General features: G+C 35.0%; 1 protein-coding gene and 1 long non-coding RNA gene across 2 annotated transcripts; both read right to left on the bottom strand.

The window, feature by feature from the left end:
* Positions 1-1265: 1265 nt before the first annotated feature.
* LOC127852412 (protocadherin Fat 1-like) lies at positions 1266-13155 on the bottom strand. The gene is made up of 10 exons (XM_052386367.1): positions 13080-13155; positions 11970-12155; positions 11255-11442; positions 10713-10816; positions 5107-5326; positions 4311-4544; positions 3173-3396; positions 2577-2777; positions 1917-2150; positions 1266-1540 (listed from the first exon to the last, which is right to left on the bottom strand). Exons 1-10 carry the CDS (start codon positions 13153-13155, stop codon positions 1429-1431), a joined length of 1779 nt encoding a protein of 592 aa, XP_052242327.1. The 3' UTR covers positions 1266-1428.
* Positions 13156-15208: 2053 nt separating this feature from the next.
* LOC127852226 (uncharacterized) lies at positions 15209-16840 on the bottom strand. The gene is made up of 3 exons (XR_008036142.1): positions 16680-16840; positions 15880-16019; positions 15209-15301 (listed from the first exon to the last, which is right to left on the bottom strand). It is a non-coding gene; the product is annotated as an uncharacterized LOC127852226 (long non-coding RNA).
* Between the last annotated feature and the right edge of the window lie 2760 nt (positions 16841-19600).

Below are 19600 nucleotides of genomic sequence, written 5' to 3'. Positions count from 1 at the left end.
TGGGTCCGCACAGGCTAATCAGGGACGACACTTTCCGCTTTTATGACATTTTTCGTTTTGATGAAATCTCTTCTTAGCATAAATCCAATTAAGGCGGAAAGTGTCGTCCCTGATTAGCCTATGCGTACTGCACAGGCTAATCTGGGACGACACTTTACGCACATGCATTATGCCCAGTTTTCTCAGAACACGACTCATATGAAGACCCGGAGTATGTCCGAGCATTCTTTACATAATTTGCTTTCTAGACTCACGAAAGTTGAGACTAATTTTGAATTATAGCTGCAATTTCCAGCTATTTAGTTGTTACAGAAAGATGTTAAATTTAGGCCTTGTATTGTGTGTGAGATTTTCGAGTGCCCGGAGGAAACCTCACCCTCCGGTATAGTTGCCACCAACCAAACTCGCATGCTTGTGGAAACGGGGATTGAACCCGGGTTTCATTGTTGAGAAGCACATGTTATAATCACTTCTCTGACCGGACAGCCACACCCAATCAGATACATGTATTTAGCACGCTTTCTACAGAAAACACTCAAAGGTATAGATTTATTTATTTTCATGACGTCATTTTATGTGTTAGTGTTTTGTTTAGTTATTTTCTTTTGTTAACGTTGAGAATGAAAACACAAAGAAACAAGATCATTATTGACCACAGATAAGTGTATTCGTTCGGCACAAATACCCCAGCTACTCGTTAAGTTTAGTGGCTTAGGTTTTTACAAACCATTTAATACTGATATTTTGTTTACTCTGCATACACTTAATTTCATAGAAACTTTACCCAACTCGTGTCATGTCTGGAAAATCGAAGGCTACGTTGGTTTGTAATAGCCGTTGATAACTTGCCAATGTCATTGCGGTCATTTTTTGCGATGAGCATACACACAGATTTAATTTTACCAATAGTTTAATTTGTTGAAAAACATTTTATGATAAGAAATTAAATGAAGTACTCGAAAATCGAGGAATACTTTTACTGAGGTTTTGTCATAAAAGTAATAAACAATTATTAAGCAAACATGTACGTTTACAAGTGTTTAATTAAATTTGCAAACTTGATGATTACATTTTACGAGACATGTATTGAAATTTATTATATCTTTCAAAGGTCATGCAAGATCATTTTCAATAAACTACCGATAGTCTACATTTTCAAGCATTGTCAAACCCATCCAGGCGTTACGAAAGTTACAAGATAAAAGCACACTTTTAGCTCAAGGGTCACTAGTAATATTATTTAGACAATGAACTTAAAAGGCAGATAAATCTGCATCACACGTGCATTTTTTTATTTTACTAATAAAACACTGTAACAACAGTATGCACTATATAACAAAGCAAAGACCTATAGAATACATGTATTCTATAGGTCTTTGAACAAAGTCACATCGGTACACACATATTTGCGGTGTTTTACTGTCACTATTATGTCTCATAGCCCTCCCTTCCCGCGTAAATTCCTCCAGGCAAAGCTCCCGATGACGTCACATTCTTTATAGGCAGACCAAACGCCAGCTTCGACCTCGAATCGCCGCCACTGGAAAAAAAACTGTCAATTATTGTTGCAAAATGAAGTCGTAATTATGAAATGAAGTCTCGTCAGTAAACAACTATTTGGAGAAATCTGCGTGTTTTTTTTTCGTTTTTTCCCCCGCAGTTTTAAGGTATCTGATAACAATTTGTATATGACAGTCATTGAAGTTGTATTTTATTATTTTAAAAACGTGCTGTGAAATGTTTGCCAGTACGCTAGCTTATTACTTGCTTTCAAGCAAAGACCAGCACTCGTGTTTCAGTTTTCTCCAACGACGACTCTTTAAAACCTAATCATCTTTACTTTTTTTTGAAGAATCCGGATAAGGTTCTCTCTAAACTATTAAATACATCTTGATAAAATAAACGCATTAACTTACCTTGATTTTTTACGTCCAAGGACCCGGGAAATAATTATAGACTCTTCTTTGCGAACCTTCCTTCTCTCACGCACAATTTGCGCCAACGTCCGGCCGATGCCTTCCGGTTCTGTTTCCCCGGTAACATCTTGGCTATATATCGGGCGGGGCAGTCCTGTACTCGTGCTTGGTCCCCAATCCATGCCAGTTGTGTACCGTTTAGCGTGAAACTTATGTCGGGCAACATGGTCAGCTCTGCAAATATTTATTGAAATTTATTTTAAAAAGTTTACTTTGTATTTTACTCTCCTTGTTTTGCTAATAGCCATTCCATAATGCATGAGAATGTGTCTAATACTAGAACATAGATGAAAAAATTGAATTCGATATGAAATATATAGTTAAGTGACCATATTTGATTGAAGACGTAAGTGCTTTGCGGAATTAATCAAACGAAATGGCGATTAAAAATACCTTAGCTTGGCAATCAATTACATTGACGCCACAACTTTTCTAGAACGAAACGAAAAATCTGTATATTGACGTATAAACTTTTCTAGAACGAAACGAAAAATCTTTATATTGAAGCAATAATTTTTGTAGAAAGAAACGAAAAATCTGAGCGTAATAACGAAATTTGTCTCGTTATAGTTTATATCAGCAAACCTCGCTGTACTGTACCTCCTGCTCCCCGACACCTCCTCCTCGCCCTCTAAAGACGAGGAACTGCTAGAAGGGATCGCTGAATCTGGCTTCGATCGGCTGCCACCAGCATTGAGTCCCTGGTTGCGGGGTTTAAAACGTGTTTTGGCCGGATTCGAAGTTATTTTCCAACGTCCCTTGTAGATTTTCTTGCCGGCCTTTGAGAACAGCTTCTTTAGCCTGGTTCAATTTACACATTTGTTTAAGGATTACATTTTCGAGATTTTCGCCAAACAATAGTAACAAATACAACATACCGGTAAATATATATCTATTTTTTCATGGGCGAATTTTCTTATTGACATTGAACAACCTTCAAACATTTACCAATAAAATGTTAGATGCAAGCAATACCGGAAGCAAACAAAATGATGATCATCATTCAATAAATGGACTTTATTGTTCAATCAAAAGTTTTACATTTCAGAGGTAAATAATAGGCAAATTATTTTACAATGCACATGATTTACCCCGTATCACTGAACGCCCAAGCGGAGCAATTAATGCGCTTACATTTGGGTAAATAAATAGTCGCCAGAAAAATCTCAGAACTTCAACATAATTACCGGTATTACCTGTTGTTCGATTTACAAATGATTCCCATGGCGACCAGACCGTGTACAAAGAGCCCAGCAATTATGAGACACTCGACGACGAGCATGCCAATCAGGCTTCTTCCGGTGTGTGAGCACGTGACGCATTTGTTAATGTCCGCCTCCTTAGGAACATGCGCGTCGGCTGTGTAGTTCACCGACATAGGAATGGCCGATATTAACGGTGGTGTGCCGCCATCGCTTACCTGTAGAAGACAAGGAAACACAAATGATGCGTGCGGTTGAAACTGCGTCTGTGCAAAGCTAAAACTTTTAATTAAGCCACTAACCTATTTAGAAGCAAAATAAACTCCAGTATGTTATAAACTTTTTCTACAATAATCATATTTAGCCTGGGCAAGTTTATACGGTTTTTTTAGTGTCCATATGTCATATGTTCGTATGTCAGCATTAGTATTTCTGTTATCATATTGAATAGTAAACCTGCCAACTTAACATTTTCCCACTTTGAAGCAAAGTGAAAATGGCTATGTGCAAACAGCATTAAACCAGAACAGCCTGCGAGTAACTGGCAGTCTGTTCAGATTTTTGGCTGTTTGCTGCTCATCAGTATCTAAGGTTTGGAGATGAAGCCTTGAAAACTTCAATCTAGTAAGAAAGCTTTTAATTAAATTTAACTTTCTAAGGGACTACAAATGGGTGAAAATACGTATCCAAGTGGTAAAGGGTTAACATTCGACCTCCGCACAGATATATCCCTGCTTCAGAGCTAGATCCCTGCCGCCATTACGCATTGTATCACTAGTCAAATCTAATATTATTTAAGAAGAACTATATAAGACATTGTCTTTCGTTCCCATCCTATTCAAACATGTTAACTGTATAAATGTTGTATGTAATTCGATGTATAACAATATGTATTGTTTGAAATAAATATGTTTTAAACTAATACTATTAATGATAAAAATCTATGCTTTGTTGCCCTCCTTTTTTACTTTAAAACCCATACTACATATAATACGATGGACAACGCCCCGACGCACACAATTTTTGATAGATTAAAAACAAAACGGTTCTAACTAGACGCCCCAATCTGCAAGGTATTCTACCAATAACCCCAACGGAGAGATAAATTTCGAGGAGCAACATGCACACTTACCTTTATGTTGAAGGAGAATGACTTATGGTAATTAAGCTTCATTGGTTGCCGCAATTTCAATTGTGCCTGAACCGTATCCGTGGATCTCTTCCTAGGGTATACTCGTTCCATGCGAAAGTATTTGCGTCCAAGACCGTTGCCGATGATTCCGAAGGAAAATATATCTCGCTCATTAGCGTTCAAATGGACCGTGACAGTAAGCAGTACCAGTGCCAATGGTGTGCTGGAGTTGATCTGAAAAAAAACAACACAAACAACACAAAACCTTTTAGGTATAGTTGTACATATATCTGCTTTTATCATCATGGTTAATCCAAAAATAAAAAAACAAACTTTGTTTGCTTCGCATGCTTGTCTAAAGCTAATTAGCGACTTTACAAAACATGCTATAAACGGCAGTGCTTTGCGTGTTTTGTGATGAGAATGTTTTAGCAGTTTTAACACGATCGTTATCTACGTCTCTGGTTTTAGATAACATGAAACGATAGATTTATTATGAAAACAGATTGCTGGGATTGTTCTCTGTACATTACACAACGGCTTACTTCACACTTGGTGGGTCAAATACGTGTATGCTAACTTTATTAAGACACATAAATCTCCAGTTATAACGTATAATTAGATACACAAGTTTAGAAATGTCAATCGTTTGAATTCTATATAATAATTGTTTTTTTTTCACACAACGTTTGTAATTTGGTTCTCACGATTAACTGTTCATATAGTCAACGAGTTATCACTGAAAGAGCACAAGAAACGCACACATTAATGCTGACACCAAGTTTCATAGTCTTACCTGTAAAATCAATGTAGATTCACCACTAGGCAACGCGTACGATATATCCGGTCTCTGTTCTCGAACGTCTTCAATGACAAACTCGAGGTACTCAATGGCTGTGTGGTTGGCACTGTCTTCACACTGGACCGTAATCATCGTGGAGGAGGGCAGTCTAGTCACTGGGTCTTCCAAATCCCACACCTTCTCCAGGTAAATCTTCCTGTCCGAATTGTTCAAACTGCCAAACATAGATAATACGCTTTAAGTAGTATGGGACATACTCCTTCGAAATGCAAATTTCCCTACTTGTAAAGATTACATTGCCAAACATGTATAATATAAACGCTATATGTAATAAGGAACAAGCTACAATTCTTCCTCAGGTAAATCTTTCTTTAGTGTTGTTTAAACTTTAAACATACATGAAACTTTGAATTCTATATAATGTGTAAGAATAACCAAGTTCCATTCCTCCGGGTTAATTTTGCTGTAAGTGTTGCTACAAAAAGTTAATGTTAATTAATTAGGCCGACCTTTTGTAAAATGTCTAAACTGTCTAATTCGATAACCGACGGACATTAAATTTGTCAAATCGAATTGGGTTAGACCACGTTTTGTAGAAAATTTGCACGGATGTCTTAATTGGAATATGCATTATGGTATAATTGAATATTTGGAATTGTTATCTTAACCGCAGAGACCTTAACATATATATATATATATATATATATATATATATATATATATATATATATATATATATATATATATATATATATATATATATATATATGGCATGTACTGTTGTATGTGTACTCTTAAGGATTTCTGACGCGAAGAATTCGGAAGTAAACATTAAACTGTACCTTGCTGTAAATGCAACGTAGTAGCCCGACCCTGTACACACGTAACATTGAGTACGCGTTGATAGACTGCTAGTGCCAAAACTTGAACACATGCTTCCGTCTATATGTACTAATGCATATTCTATTCTAGATCAACTGTTTCATCAAATAACGTTGATAGACTTTTTTTAAGCCTTATTGAATATATGTTATTTAATAACTTGATGTCATGTTCATAATATATTTTGCACAAATGACCAAAGATGGTTAGCGTGTGACTATGATATTCATTAGTAAAACCAATGCGGGGAATCACGTGGTCAAAATTGAGAAAACATGGCCGCCGATGCCTCGATAAGATGGAACATTTGAGTGTTTCAACAGGTACATCTTCTTTATTACTTATTTGTTTTCAATCGGATGACGCCTATCATAGGGCCAGCCGGACGCGGTTTCATCGAGTATAAACTGTTGTCTTCTGGTTGGTCTGAGTGTGGAGATTACTCATGGAATATTTTGCGATTTCCTCAACCGTCAATTGCTGTTGTACACGGACTAACAATAATATAACTGTTTTCACACTAATTAGCACTGTTTAAGAACCATTTGTTCATGCGGACGCATTGAAACTGGCAAAAAAATGGATACATCGATTGCTTATGGCGTTATTTTCAAGGTAAAGTTGAGTTTCGATTGGTTTTGACGATTGTTGTTGAGCACGCACATGGCTGTTATACACGGACAATTTCTTGAACAACTGTTGTTGAGCACGCACATGTCAAGGAATAACATTTTCTCCGCCGAATAAGTCTAAAACAACGTCGCATTGGCATATTGTGATACATGTAGCGATACATATCTTATGCAAACGCACTGATAATAGGCAATCTGGATCATTAACATTTTATTTTCAATAGGAATTTTATGGCTAGCCTCGTTAGGTGTAGCTGCCTTTTGTAATGGCTTGCGAGTATTTGAAAATGTTGCTTTTCCTCCAGACAGTTTTATTTATATTTGTTTTGGATTGCTTTTTTTGCTTAAAGAAATTCCTTCATGATATTGTCATTTAAGTGAATGTTCAATTGTTTTCAGAACAATTTTTCATGCTAAAGGGACAAGTACATATAAACTTTATAAAAACAGGGTAACATTTTACCCTATTACTATACAGTGTGTGACCAGAACATAAAAGATGAATATGATTTGGAATTGGGCATGAATTTAAACAACTTGAAAATGTATGTTATTTCCTACAGATTGTGTACTGTGTTTTACGCTTTCAGAGATCAATTCATCAAGTATTTTTGTAAAAAGTATATTTTTTTCGAGTGAATATACTAAACACATTTGATGATGCAGATTAGTAGCATTTTTTTTTCGTCCGAGGTTAGTATTATCAAGAATATTTTTATTGAAATGATAGTGTTTCATTGGTCTCTTTTCAGTACTCGTTTTACATGAGCCGGATAGAGGACAGACTGTACATATAACATCGAAGTAGACATAAAACCTTATAGCTACAGACACCAACTCAGACACATTTCAATTCACAAGGTAACTAGTTTACAACAACAATCATAAATAAGCTTTGATCCTATAACTTCATTACAGTGGCAATATAAAGTTTAGGCCAGCGTGACCGCAGGTAAGTATTTCTGTAGTACTTTGCTAAAAAAGCTATTACATTAGGAATTAGTACTGCAAAATAAGCCATATTAGACATAGAATAACGTATAATACGTATCAAATATGTTTTGGACACGACATTTATAGTAAAATAGCAAGATGGTTTAATATGGACTTGGAAGCTACCATCGTTGGGAAAATCAAGAGTGGGGTACAATTATTTAATCCACTAAACAAATGGTTAAAAAGTTATATTTGAAATTACCGTTGTTAAACAAGTCTGTCATACAGTCTGAAGCCATTATCTGATTGAGCTGTTATTGTGGTAACAATCAGAAAATTGTATTGGTTTGACTGTTCATTCATTTGTCAAGATTTGACAATATAACACTTAAGCCCCCGCCAGAGGTGTGAATACATACTGAATAACACAATGGGCTCATTCCGTGTGCATATCAACTCCTCTGGCGGGGGCTAAAGTGGTATTTTGCCCAAGATGTTATTATGTTTAGACAAACTTCGATAATTGACGATTTCAACAGTGTAAGAATCAGTTTCCAATATTATATCTCTACTGTTCAGCATGTATAAAACAAATAAAAACTTCAAATTATCTCTTGCTTTAACAAAGTTGACTCAATGAAACAAATAATATGATCTTTAACATAATAGATCTATAACTGTGTTCTGTAATGTATGTTCATCAGAGATCAGGCAAGATGTGCATCAGCAGATACAGATGAACACCCAAGTTGCAACAGTAACAAGAAAGAGCCTCAGACTTATTATGTATATATGTATGTTTATAACTATTCGTGGATCTTGTTTCATTTATATAAGCTAAAAAAACTACTTTAAACTATATAATGACAATGCCATATTCTTTAAATTGAAATTATTTGCTAACAATGAAACGGACATACTGAACCAATAGAATCAGATCATTGTTTAACAATAATCATAATAAATTAGCTGATGGCTATCAATAATCAAAATCATTCAGAACAATGCTTATCAATTGTGTAAGTAGTTAATAGAGTAAACCAAGAAAAACAAAAATATATAAACATATACAGGTCACTGAGCGAGATGCAGATGTACTATGCCAAACAGAACAGCTTGGCAGACAAACACGAAAAGTTCTAGGTAATAATTCACAGTACAGACTGATATTCTCATTAAAAAAATCCAAAAATGAGTGAGTACAAATGAGGTTCTTACCTAAACATTGTTTCAAAAATATTATATAGTCATTGAAATAATAATTGTGTTCACTTCTTGAATGGTTGTTCCAATGCTGTTAAACTCACCTAAACAAACAAGGAACCAAACTATCAGTGTATGACTCCAAGATATACAAGCACAAATATAATGAAAAAATTAAATATTTAATCTGTTAATTTCCAAAGTAAAGAAATTTACGACAATTGTATCTCTAACTCTTCTCCCATCCGATACAGCCTTAAACATATCTCCCTTGGCAACCTGCTGGTTCCCTCACATCAACCGCAGATTATGAAGAACAGCACAGGCAATGATGATGCGGCTTACCTTGGCAGGCTTCATTCTAATCTGTTATAAACAGAAGTTGGAGGAATAACATTGAAAAATAATGTTACATTAAAAGTCATTGTTAAAAATGTTGTCAAATTTGTTTCCAAATCTTGATGCAGAGTAAATAGTACCAACTACTTTTTCCCCCGAGTGTAACAATAAACTAATATCTTATGTATTTCTTATGATCTCTTACAGATACACAAAAACATATCTAAAATGTTTTAATTGTTTTAGCTGGCATTCAGTAATGTATCAGTACTTTACAGTAATACGAGAAAGTTGTGTATAATGCTGTTACATTGACTTGTTCAATATGTCAAATTCAGTTACATTTATTCATATTTAGAATATTCAGCATATTTTTCCGTCTATTAGAAAGTTGAATTTAAGAACTGAAGTGTGTCTATGGCATGCAAAAATAATGTTCAGTTATTTATAACTTTTTTCCAACTCTTAGACTTGATTTGCCTAGAAATATATGATGATGTTAATTTCGATTAACAATCTTTGTTGATTAAATACATTTTATTTTTTAATCTTCAATAAATTTTATCATTAATACTATAAACAATTTCCTTAATACCCCACCATGAAGGACACGAAAGGTTCACTTCCAAACCCCGAAGGCCCTCTCAATACTGTTTGGTGCCTATGTGAGCAGTATTGTACTTTTCCTGAGCTTCTGACTTTGTGAAAACAGTTTTAAATAAGTTGATAGTTTTAAAACTGAACTATTTTATTGGAAAAGTGTTAAAACTTAGAGAATCAAGGAAAATCTATTCCATAATTATTTGCGTTGATTATATGCTTAGCATACATGAAAGTTGTTTTGTGTGTTTCGTTTTGTTTTGCAGTTTATGAAAAAAAAACTTGTCATTATAACATTTTCATTAAAAGAAACATGACAATTTTCAACCAAAATGTGTGTTTGGCTGGACACATAAGATATGTATCGCCACATGTACCAGAACATGCCAATGCGACGTTGTTTTAGACTTATTCGGCGGAGAAAACAGTATTCCTTGACATGTGCGTGCCCAACAACAGTTGTTCTAGAAGTTGTCCGTGTATAACAGCCATGTGCGTACTCAACAGCAATCGTTAAAATCAATCGAAACTCAACTTTACATGGAAAATAACGCCATTAGCAATCGATGTATCCATTTTTTGCCAGTTTCAATGCGTCCGCATGAACAACTGGTACTTAAACAGTGCTAATTTTTAAACACTCAAATTTTCCATCTTATCGAGGCATCGGCGGCCATGTTTTCTCAATTCTGACCACATGATTCCCCGCATTGAAAACCATCATTTTGAACGAAAAATAATCAAATTAACATCAAAAAATATCATGTTTTTATTAATTAAGTTATATCATAGCCATAATCTAATCACCTGTGAAAATGACGTATGACGTCATAGCCTTTAACCACAAGCAAAACAACGAAACGGTCACTTAAACTGAGGCATCGCCAAAAAGGAACCTTGAAGGACATTTACCCAACCGAGTTGGGACATGAATTACGCAGCTGACGTGAAATTACCGAAAAGAACGCTGTGCTAGTATGACATCTTGTTAACATGCAGTCGCAATACCTAAAATAATCCTTGTAAGTCCCACTGACTATTGTCAAGGTCTGTTGGTCGTAAAAATCCTCGTCAGAGCATTCGAGTTCAAAATCGAACTTGGTTCCCCTTTTCTGAAACAAAGAATGGCCAACACTATTGGATCAACAATTGTGTGCACGAAACTGGAAAATGAAAAAAACGTACAATACATTTGTACACTGAGTACATTAATTACAATATTCAAATTTCGTTTGCAGTGACTAGCAAATAATTGACAAATTGACTGTCTACAATAGGGTGCCATAAAAATCTATGAAAAAGGAATTCGACTGGAAACCATTTTCGTTTATCACTAATCATCATTTTGAATCGAAAAAAGGTATACACAATTTATGGTGTTTTTATTTTATATTCTTATATATATGTATATATCTTTATTGTCTGTTTAACTATTAAACGTTGAATTGTCGAAACATCTGTCACCAAGAGTGCAATCCGTATACAAAATCTTGTTTTATACTACTTCAGGAACATAACATACACATTGAATAACAAGCGAAACTTATAACCTTTGTCTCCTTAAAGGTCTTAGTTGTGAACTTGGCACTGATTCTATTCGGCTCGTTAACATCAGTGACGTTAATAACGAGCACCTTGGAACTTTGACTGCGCAGGTACGTATCGTGCACCCTCATCAGTACGGAGTATTTCTGCAGTGACTCATAGTCCAATTTCTTCGAGAGTATTACGCTTCCCGCTGAAATTACACTACTGTTTTTTTTTTACTTTACGATTTCAAACCATAACAAAATAGAGGAACAGGTCAAACTACATGCTAACACGTTTGACAAATCTTATTTTCAAGATCGAATACTTTTGGACCATCTACACATTTCAAACGCGATCATGGAAGTTTAACATTTGCAATTAAATACAATTAACGAAGACTCAAACAATGCTCCTAACCTCAATTCTCAGTAGACACACACAAAACTTAACTGGTACGTTAAGATTAACCATTTACCTCTCAGATACACACTATGACGCTGTTGAAGTTGCTTAGAAAATCACATTAAATGAAAGCCTTTCTTCTTACAAGATTCAAGTTTGAAGGGTTTCATTTCCAACCTTAAGGTACTGGTGAGCAGCAATCATCATAAAACCTGAACAGTCGGCATGCAACTCGCAGACTGTTTTGGTTTTATGCTGGTTGCAAATAGCGTTTTTCACTCTGTTTCTGAGTGGGAAAATGGTCTATACCCAACTGGGGCGTTATGCACGTACTTGATTTATCGAGTGAGAAGTACCCAGACGCCGAGGCCGGTAACACGGTCATGTCGAATGTCTTTGGTTCCACAGGAAGGTCAATATCCTCTACTTCCGGTGTGAACAGAACGGTCCCTATGACACTGTCTTCCGGTACATGTTTTACGAATGGGAGATTGATGATGGACGGGTAAGAATTGGAGGCTGAAATAAAGATGCATAAAATGAAGTATGCTTTTGCAGTCCAATTGGTCGTCTTAAACGTTTGATCTTTTCGCTTGGGTCGACCTTGATTTGACCGAGTTAACTAAAATGCCAAAAGTAATTTTTGTACTGACCGTTGGCACTAGAAAAATTCGTGGTGTTATTAATTTATTTACATCAAGGGAAAATAACGAAAAAACTAAAAAGACCGATAAATAACGTACCATCAATGACTCTTTTTATTGAATGGCTATGGTTGTGATATAAGACAATGTAAGTAAATGAATTATCAAACAAACCATTGAAAAGAACACAGTCATAACATGAACCTTCGAAGACAAAATACCAATCAATACTTTAAAACTCGGGTGGTTTAAACACCATTTAAATGTAAGAGCTTCATTGTCGATGGTCTATCTTAGCAAATGTTTACCGATGAAGTAGATTGAGACTCTCTAAGGTTATTAATGTTTTACGGTTTGAGCCAATGCGATGTTTTATAATAAAATGAAGGCATTACAAGAAAACTTACAGTTGAACGTTACTTCCAGTCTTCCGCAGTCGTGATTTGGATGTTTTGGGTCGCCGACGCAAACGTCAATAGCGAAAACCTTTCCTCGTTCCGTTGTGATGCTTACATTCCTTCGAAGTTTGATTAAAACAAATGATTCGTCTGAAACAATAGTTTTAATTGTTTTCAGTTTCAAAACATCATTATACCTATGTCAAAAAACTCTAAGAATGTCGTGCAAAGTAGTGTATAATCCAATATGATATATTCTTAATAAAAACACAACTAATATACTGAACAAACAATATTATGTCTCCTTTAAATTCGAATTATTTACTAAAGTTTTGATAAAATCGCGTCTCTAGCATTTCATGACGATAAGTTAAATCAGTAAAAATTATCGAAGCACGTACCGACAAAGCACGTGAGCGGATTGTTGCTATTGTCAACTGTGCACGTGTAGTTGAGAGAATCACCTTCAGCGTCCATCGCCCTCTCGGTTAGTAATGTCATCCCCATAAACACCGTTGACTGATCAACGTCTCTATTCAACGTGCCTGTGATAAAACGTACACTAAACAGACCTATCCAAAGAATAACGCCTTCTGATATGGATGAAAATTACAATAAACAGCCTCGTACTTGTGTTTGGGCATCATTCCTGCGATAAACGGTACACTAAACAGTCCGCTCAACGTGTTTGTGCATCGTGTAGGGTATGAAAGGTTCAATAGACAACCTGGTACACGTGATTGGGCATCATTCCTGCGATAAACCGTACACTAAACAGTCTGTTTAACGTGTTTGTGCATCGTGTCGGGAATGAAAGGTTCAATTGACAACCTGGTACACGTGATGGGCATCATTCCTGCGATAAACGGTACACTAAACAGTCTGTTTAACGTGTTTGTGCATCGTGTCGGGAATGAAAGGTTCAATTGACAACCTGGTACACGTGATTGGGCATCATTCCTGCGATAAACGGTACACTAAACAGTCTGTTTAACGTGTTTGTGCATAGTGCCGGGTATGAAAGGTTCAATAGACAACCTGGTACACGTGATTGGGCATCATTCCTGCGATAAACGGTACACTAAACAGTCTGTTCAACGTGTTTGTGCATAGTGCCGGGTATGAAAGGTTCAATAAACAGCCTTGTACTTGTGTTTGTGCAATCGATCCAGGTATTAACGGTTCAATTAACAACCTGGCACTCGAGTTTGTGCAATCAATCCAGGTTCAATATTTTATTTGTGCATCGTGACTGGGATGAAATGTACAATAAACAGCCTGAGCCAATTGTTTATAAATTGGTCCCTGGAGGAATGGTAATATAAACTAATTCAAACCGGTTTAATCTCCCCATGTATTTTTTGCCTTGTTTTCCCGATAAGGTTACCTCATATTTATTCAGTTAACGTATTTGGTTTGTTTTAAAGTTCTCCGTGTTATAAGTTTGTAAGTTGTGTCATTTTGTAATAGAATAACTCTGGGCTAAGTGTGATGTTTTGACCTCCATAAAACCGATTTATAATCCCATCGCTTTTGCATAGACCGATAGAAGGCGATGACCTCAGTTATTTTTCATTTTGTGCGCTTGTTATGTACGTGTGTGTCATGTCTGGTGTGTTTGTGTTTGTTTGTCACCTTGTTTTGGCATTTGGTTCATTTCCATGAATGTAAGACCGCATTGCGTTTTAAGGAGTTTGAAGTTTAACTTTAAGTATATATCATATAGCTTTTACTAAAATTAATCATCATAATTTAAATACACAGTTAACAAAAATAAAATTAAATATATCCACGTAGTTACAGTTAACAAAAATAAAATTAAATATATCCACGTAGTAGTTAACATATTTTTTTTTACACAAATAACATGATCCGAAATCGGGAAAACGGCTTTGTATTGCAATTGGTTATCAATGGCTTATAAACACCACGCACAAACCTTCCAAACAGATACGGTTTTTAGCATTTTTATGGTTTTAATACAGCCGATCGTCGGTAATCAATAACTTTGGCGTAAAACTTGTTTTGTAGACTGATCATAATATATACCTGTTAATGTGGTCAAGGTCGGTCCAGTGTTTGGGATGACATCAATGGAAAGGTCTCCAGTATCGCCGTCCCCCAGGCTGTCGACGCACCTTATCGTGATGGTGTATGAAGGCTCTGACAGCTGTCGTTCTGTGTTGGTTCCTGCGACATGGTTCTTGATGACGAATACTGCAAGATAAGTTATTATGTGTTTTTGTTTTGTTTTGTATTGCGCTGCTTTGTTAACATGTAGGTACTTGTAAGTTTTACTGAGCTTTTATATAATCAACTTAATATAAGCAAATGTGCAATATGTTATTAATATGTGCTGGGATTTAATATGATAGATGCGGCAAAGTTTTTACAATATGCTAGTATATGTTTATAAAAAATTTCCTTTTCACTTACTTCCAGAGCCTTTGAAAGTTTCATCAATGTAAAATGGTTTGTTTTCATCTGGATTTGATACAGAGCAAAGCACGTCGTCGTCAGGATTTCGGTCATATGTTTCTATGGTGTACAACAACATGTTGGTGTCTTCATCCTCCAGTATTTTCACTGGGCTCGTGTTTGGTAGATTGGTAATATTCAAAGGCTGTAACATGCAGGACACCATTATTAGAAGTCATTAATTTTAAATGAACTATTTCTTATATTTCGAACTCAAATTAATTGTTTATTTGATGGTCACTAGAATACGAACGCAATGTAACACGAAAGCTACACTGGCAAATGTAAGGGCCAGTAGAAAGCTATCCGCATAGTCATAGAATGGGCGGAACGTTCGTTTATTGACTTGCAAGACCTTTCTTTGTCAACTTTTTATTTTTTTGCAGGTAGAACAATAAAATACAATGTAACTATTGTCGCATTTGTAAGCATACTCGAACAGTATTTATAAGTATGTTGTTGTGTGATTATGCAAAGATTCAAACAGTTATAACACAACTTGAAATTTTCTATACCTTTTAAGACATAAGACAAGATTAGATGAAGTCTCAGCTTTATCCTATAGTTCGTTATATATTCAAACATAAAGGTACTATTACGATCATTTTTTTTTAACCGGACTACATTTTTATATTAATTGCTGAACCCCGTCTGAGTTTTGTTAGAAATATATCTGACGGCTATTACCACAGTTTATGTATGCATTTAAATATATAAACTTACGTAATTGACGTATGTAACGTGGAGAAACAAAGGGCAGACGGAATAGGTGCCACAGGAATCCACATCTGTCACAAACGCGTTCAGGACATAGGTGGTAGACGGGTACTTAGCGGGTATCTTAGAGGTGGTCCTTATTAGACCTACGTGCAGCACCAAAAATACGTGGATTCAATAATAATGCTATTATTATTATAATAATTACTATTATAATTATTAAAGTTATTATTATTATTATTATTATTATTATTATTATTATTATTATTATTATTATAGTATATATTAGTATTATTACAAGTCTGTAAGTCTTTTCATTATTTGCACTATTATCATTTTCTTCATTAATATCATATTATTATCAGAATAATAAAAATACCGTGGGTTCATTTAATTTCGTTGAGATTAATAAATTCCATGAAATCAAATAATCGGATATATTCTTTTGAACTTAAATTAGTTGATATTTTTTATAATTTCTTATATAACACTTGGATATAAATGTCAATTATAATAAAATAAAAATAAATAAACAATAATTTTATGTTATATTATGTTATAAGACCGTGTATTTTTCTATGAACACAACATTTTTGAAATATATTTCTCATCACACATAATACACATAAACATACATGCTTGCTTATATTTAGTACTTGAGAATGCTGTCGTCAATATTGTTACATTAGAAGAAGCAGTTGCAGTACACCATCATAATATATATTAGTAATCAAATTAAAAACAACTGTATAAAGTTGTAAAATCAATGTTTTTATAAATAACAGTTATACATGTAGACAGCATACCCGTAGTTGAGTTAATTTCGAACAGGTCCGGGTGTTTCGTTGTCAATGAATACTCCAATGCCTGGAAGGAGTTGGGATTTGTAACCAAATTCTGGACATTGAAAATCACGCTGCTTACAGCCAGCTCGGTGTCATTGGTCACAGAATCTGATGAACATTCTGGGGTTGTACCGCAGTATTCTGTCAAATATACAGATAATGATACAGATCCCTTTGAACTTATTTAACAAATCGATCGGATGTGGGTATTAAAAACTGTTGTTAAAGCAAATAATGTTTATCACAAATTTGCCTTTCCAATATCCGACACTCATGCAGGTTAACAATGAAACATTATATAAGGCTTGGTTCTTAACTGGAGTTTTTTTATTGAGCAAGTAACACATTTTTTCACTTAATAATAAATATCTTTATTAGAGTCTCCTCATGGTTTCACATACATACAACAATTATTTTTTACAAACAAGGTTAACAATGCCATTCATATTTGAATTATAAGAGACTATAAAGTAAGCATTCAAATACATACAATAAAACTTATTATTAAAACTAGCATATGCAGTGCCTTTACACTGTACGTGTCCCTGTCTAAGACTAAAACATCCTGTTAAAGCACATAAAATAGTTTAGTTAAATATAAAACCATCATATATTTATACTAAGATAAAATAATATAAGACAAGCTAAAATGTGCCATGCAAAGAAATGTTATATACAACAAACAATGAAATTTGTATGTACATCAATATTAAAACTATCTATACAGCTTTCCATTTCTACTTTTTAAAATTAGGAAGCAGGTTTTGGCAACATCTCGAACAATTGCATTGGTGGAGAATAAAAATCAAAATTCATCACAGTCAGACAGTTGACTAAAGTTGCTATTATATGCATTGGCCTTCATTAATAGAAAGTTTCGTTCACTTATATATTCTGGACAGTGTATGATAACATGTGCTTCGTTTTTTATAACATTGACACAAAACGGGCATGACCTTTCCTCCACTAGCTGGCGGATATATCTACCAGTTTCTATTTTAAGTGGAGCAACTCCAAATCTAAATTTAGCACTTATGTTCTTTGTGATTCAACGTTCAAACATGTCAAATGCAAATCTTGACATTTATTGTAGTACTTAAGTATTTAAAGCTATGGGATTATACCTTTTAATTCCACGGTCAGGTAGTCGCATATTTCGTTTCGACGATCATGACCACATATTTGTATCTTGTATGTCTTGTTTTTCGGCGTATCATACAAATATGTTGTCAATGATATGTTACCGAGCTGATCTGAAAACAAAATTACAAATAAAAAATACACATATATAAAAATATTTGTTTAAATAAACATGTCCATGTTATATCTGAAAAGCCGAATATGGAAAACACGGTCAAGTTGAACGTAAGATTGGGCGAAATGGTCGGCTAGGAAACGGTCATTTAAACACCAGGGTACGTACCAAAGACTTGTATGAATCAGTGTTTTTGCAAGTAGAAATGGTACAATATACTAACTTAATCCAAACAAAAGGACAAGAACAGACAGAATTGTCATATACATGTATTTGTTTTGAATAACAGCAAAAACGCTCAAAATACGTTCTTAGTGACAAATCTAAGCTAATTTTTGCATATTTGCATTTGAAAACTAGTGACTCCATACACCCATTTGATATACCCATTTGATTATGGGAAAATTATCAAACATATTTTACTGTAATAGTTTCCGCTGGAGTCGCCTTTAAAGTATGTCACAGGTAGTCCGGTTTCCTCTTGAATGAAAGTGTACTCGTAAGTGAGATTCTCGTTCTCCTCGTCACTGTACATTGTTGAGAAGATGATGTCATGTTCGCTGCCTTCTCGGAGATTGATTGCGATCTTCTCTGCAAAATCAAAGCTTTTGCATTTATAAACTTCTATATGTTTCGATGCAACATTCCATTTTATTGAAAGTAGAATATTGTAATTAAACTCAACTCTAGCACTAGAAATAGGATGTGCTTTTTGTATGTATATACAAATATATATTGGAACACACTTGGTAAATTCCTAAACGTGGGAGCCACGTTATGCACGGGATAGAACGAGAAGTTTCGGTTATCCTCAGCCCCATATCCGTCCCTGCATCGTATTGACACTTGGTACCACTGGGTCACGTTGTATGTCATGCAGCCCGTGTGTTTCGGACAGGTGTAGTTTTCCCGCTTGAATCCACAGGGCGGGTTGTACAGGGAGTTTGGGACGATACACTGTCTCTTGTACAGCGTGTAGGCTGGTTTTGTTAAAAAGCAAATTTACAGAGACATTTTACACTGTCTCTTGTACAGCGTGTAGGCCGGTTTGGTTAAATAGCAAATTTACAGAGACAATTTACACTGTCTCTTGTACAGCGTGTAGGCTGGTTTGGTTAAAAAGCAAATTTACAGAGACATTTGTATGTGCATTTGGATTAAAGCGTATTGTTTGCATAGACATTTGGATTTGTAAAGAAACTAGTAAAGAAATCTCTTATTGAAACAAATGGACATTATTCTGGAAACAGAGACAATCTTATTTCAAATAGACATTAGACGAACGGAAGTCTCATGACTGGTATATGTTAAGTGTTTTAAACAACTTATTAAAACGAGACTGTTCACGTCGGTAATAAGAAAGCATATACATAAAAGGAGTATCACATATCACATATGTTATTTATTTACCGTTTTCAATATGAGTTTGTAGACAATGTAGTGCCATACTCACAGTTCCATCTTTTCGGATTGTTAGGATCCTCTTTCAGTTCAAACAGCTCCATGTCGTTCTCTCCCCACTGATCGAACACGTGTTCAATCCAGCACGTGGAGTTGTCCTCAAGCTCGTGGCCGTCCGAGGGTCTAAAGTTATGACGGGTTACGTTTTTGATTGTTTTTTATTTCA

This window comes from Dreissena polymorpha, chromosome 12 (assembly GCF_020536995.1).
Source record: "Dreissena polymorpha isolate Duluth1 chromosome 12, UMN_Dpol_1.0, whole genome shotgun sequence".
Classification (NCBI taxonomy): domain Eukaryota; kingdom Metazoa; phylum Mollusca; class Bivalvia; order Myida; family Dreissenidae; genus Dreissena; species Dreissena polymorpha.
The sequence above is the reverse complement of the archived record's forward strand: the minus strand, read 5'-3'. Positions and strand labels throughout refer to the sequence as shown.

Coding starts and splice junctions, on each gene's coding strand:
- LOC127852412 (XM_052386367.1), bottom strand. CDS start 13,155: ATGGACGCTGAAGGTGATTCTCTCAACTACACGTGCACAGTTGACAAT. Junction 4,545..5,106: donor AATCTACATTGATTTTACAG/GTAAGACTATGA, acceptor GTTTTTTTTCAG/ATCAACTCCAGCACACCATT. Junction 1,541..1,916: donor CTTGGACGTAAAAAATCAAG/GTAAGTTAATGC, acceptor TTTTTTTTCCAG/TGGCGGCGATTCGAGGTCGA.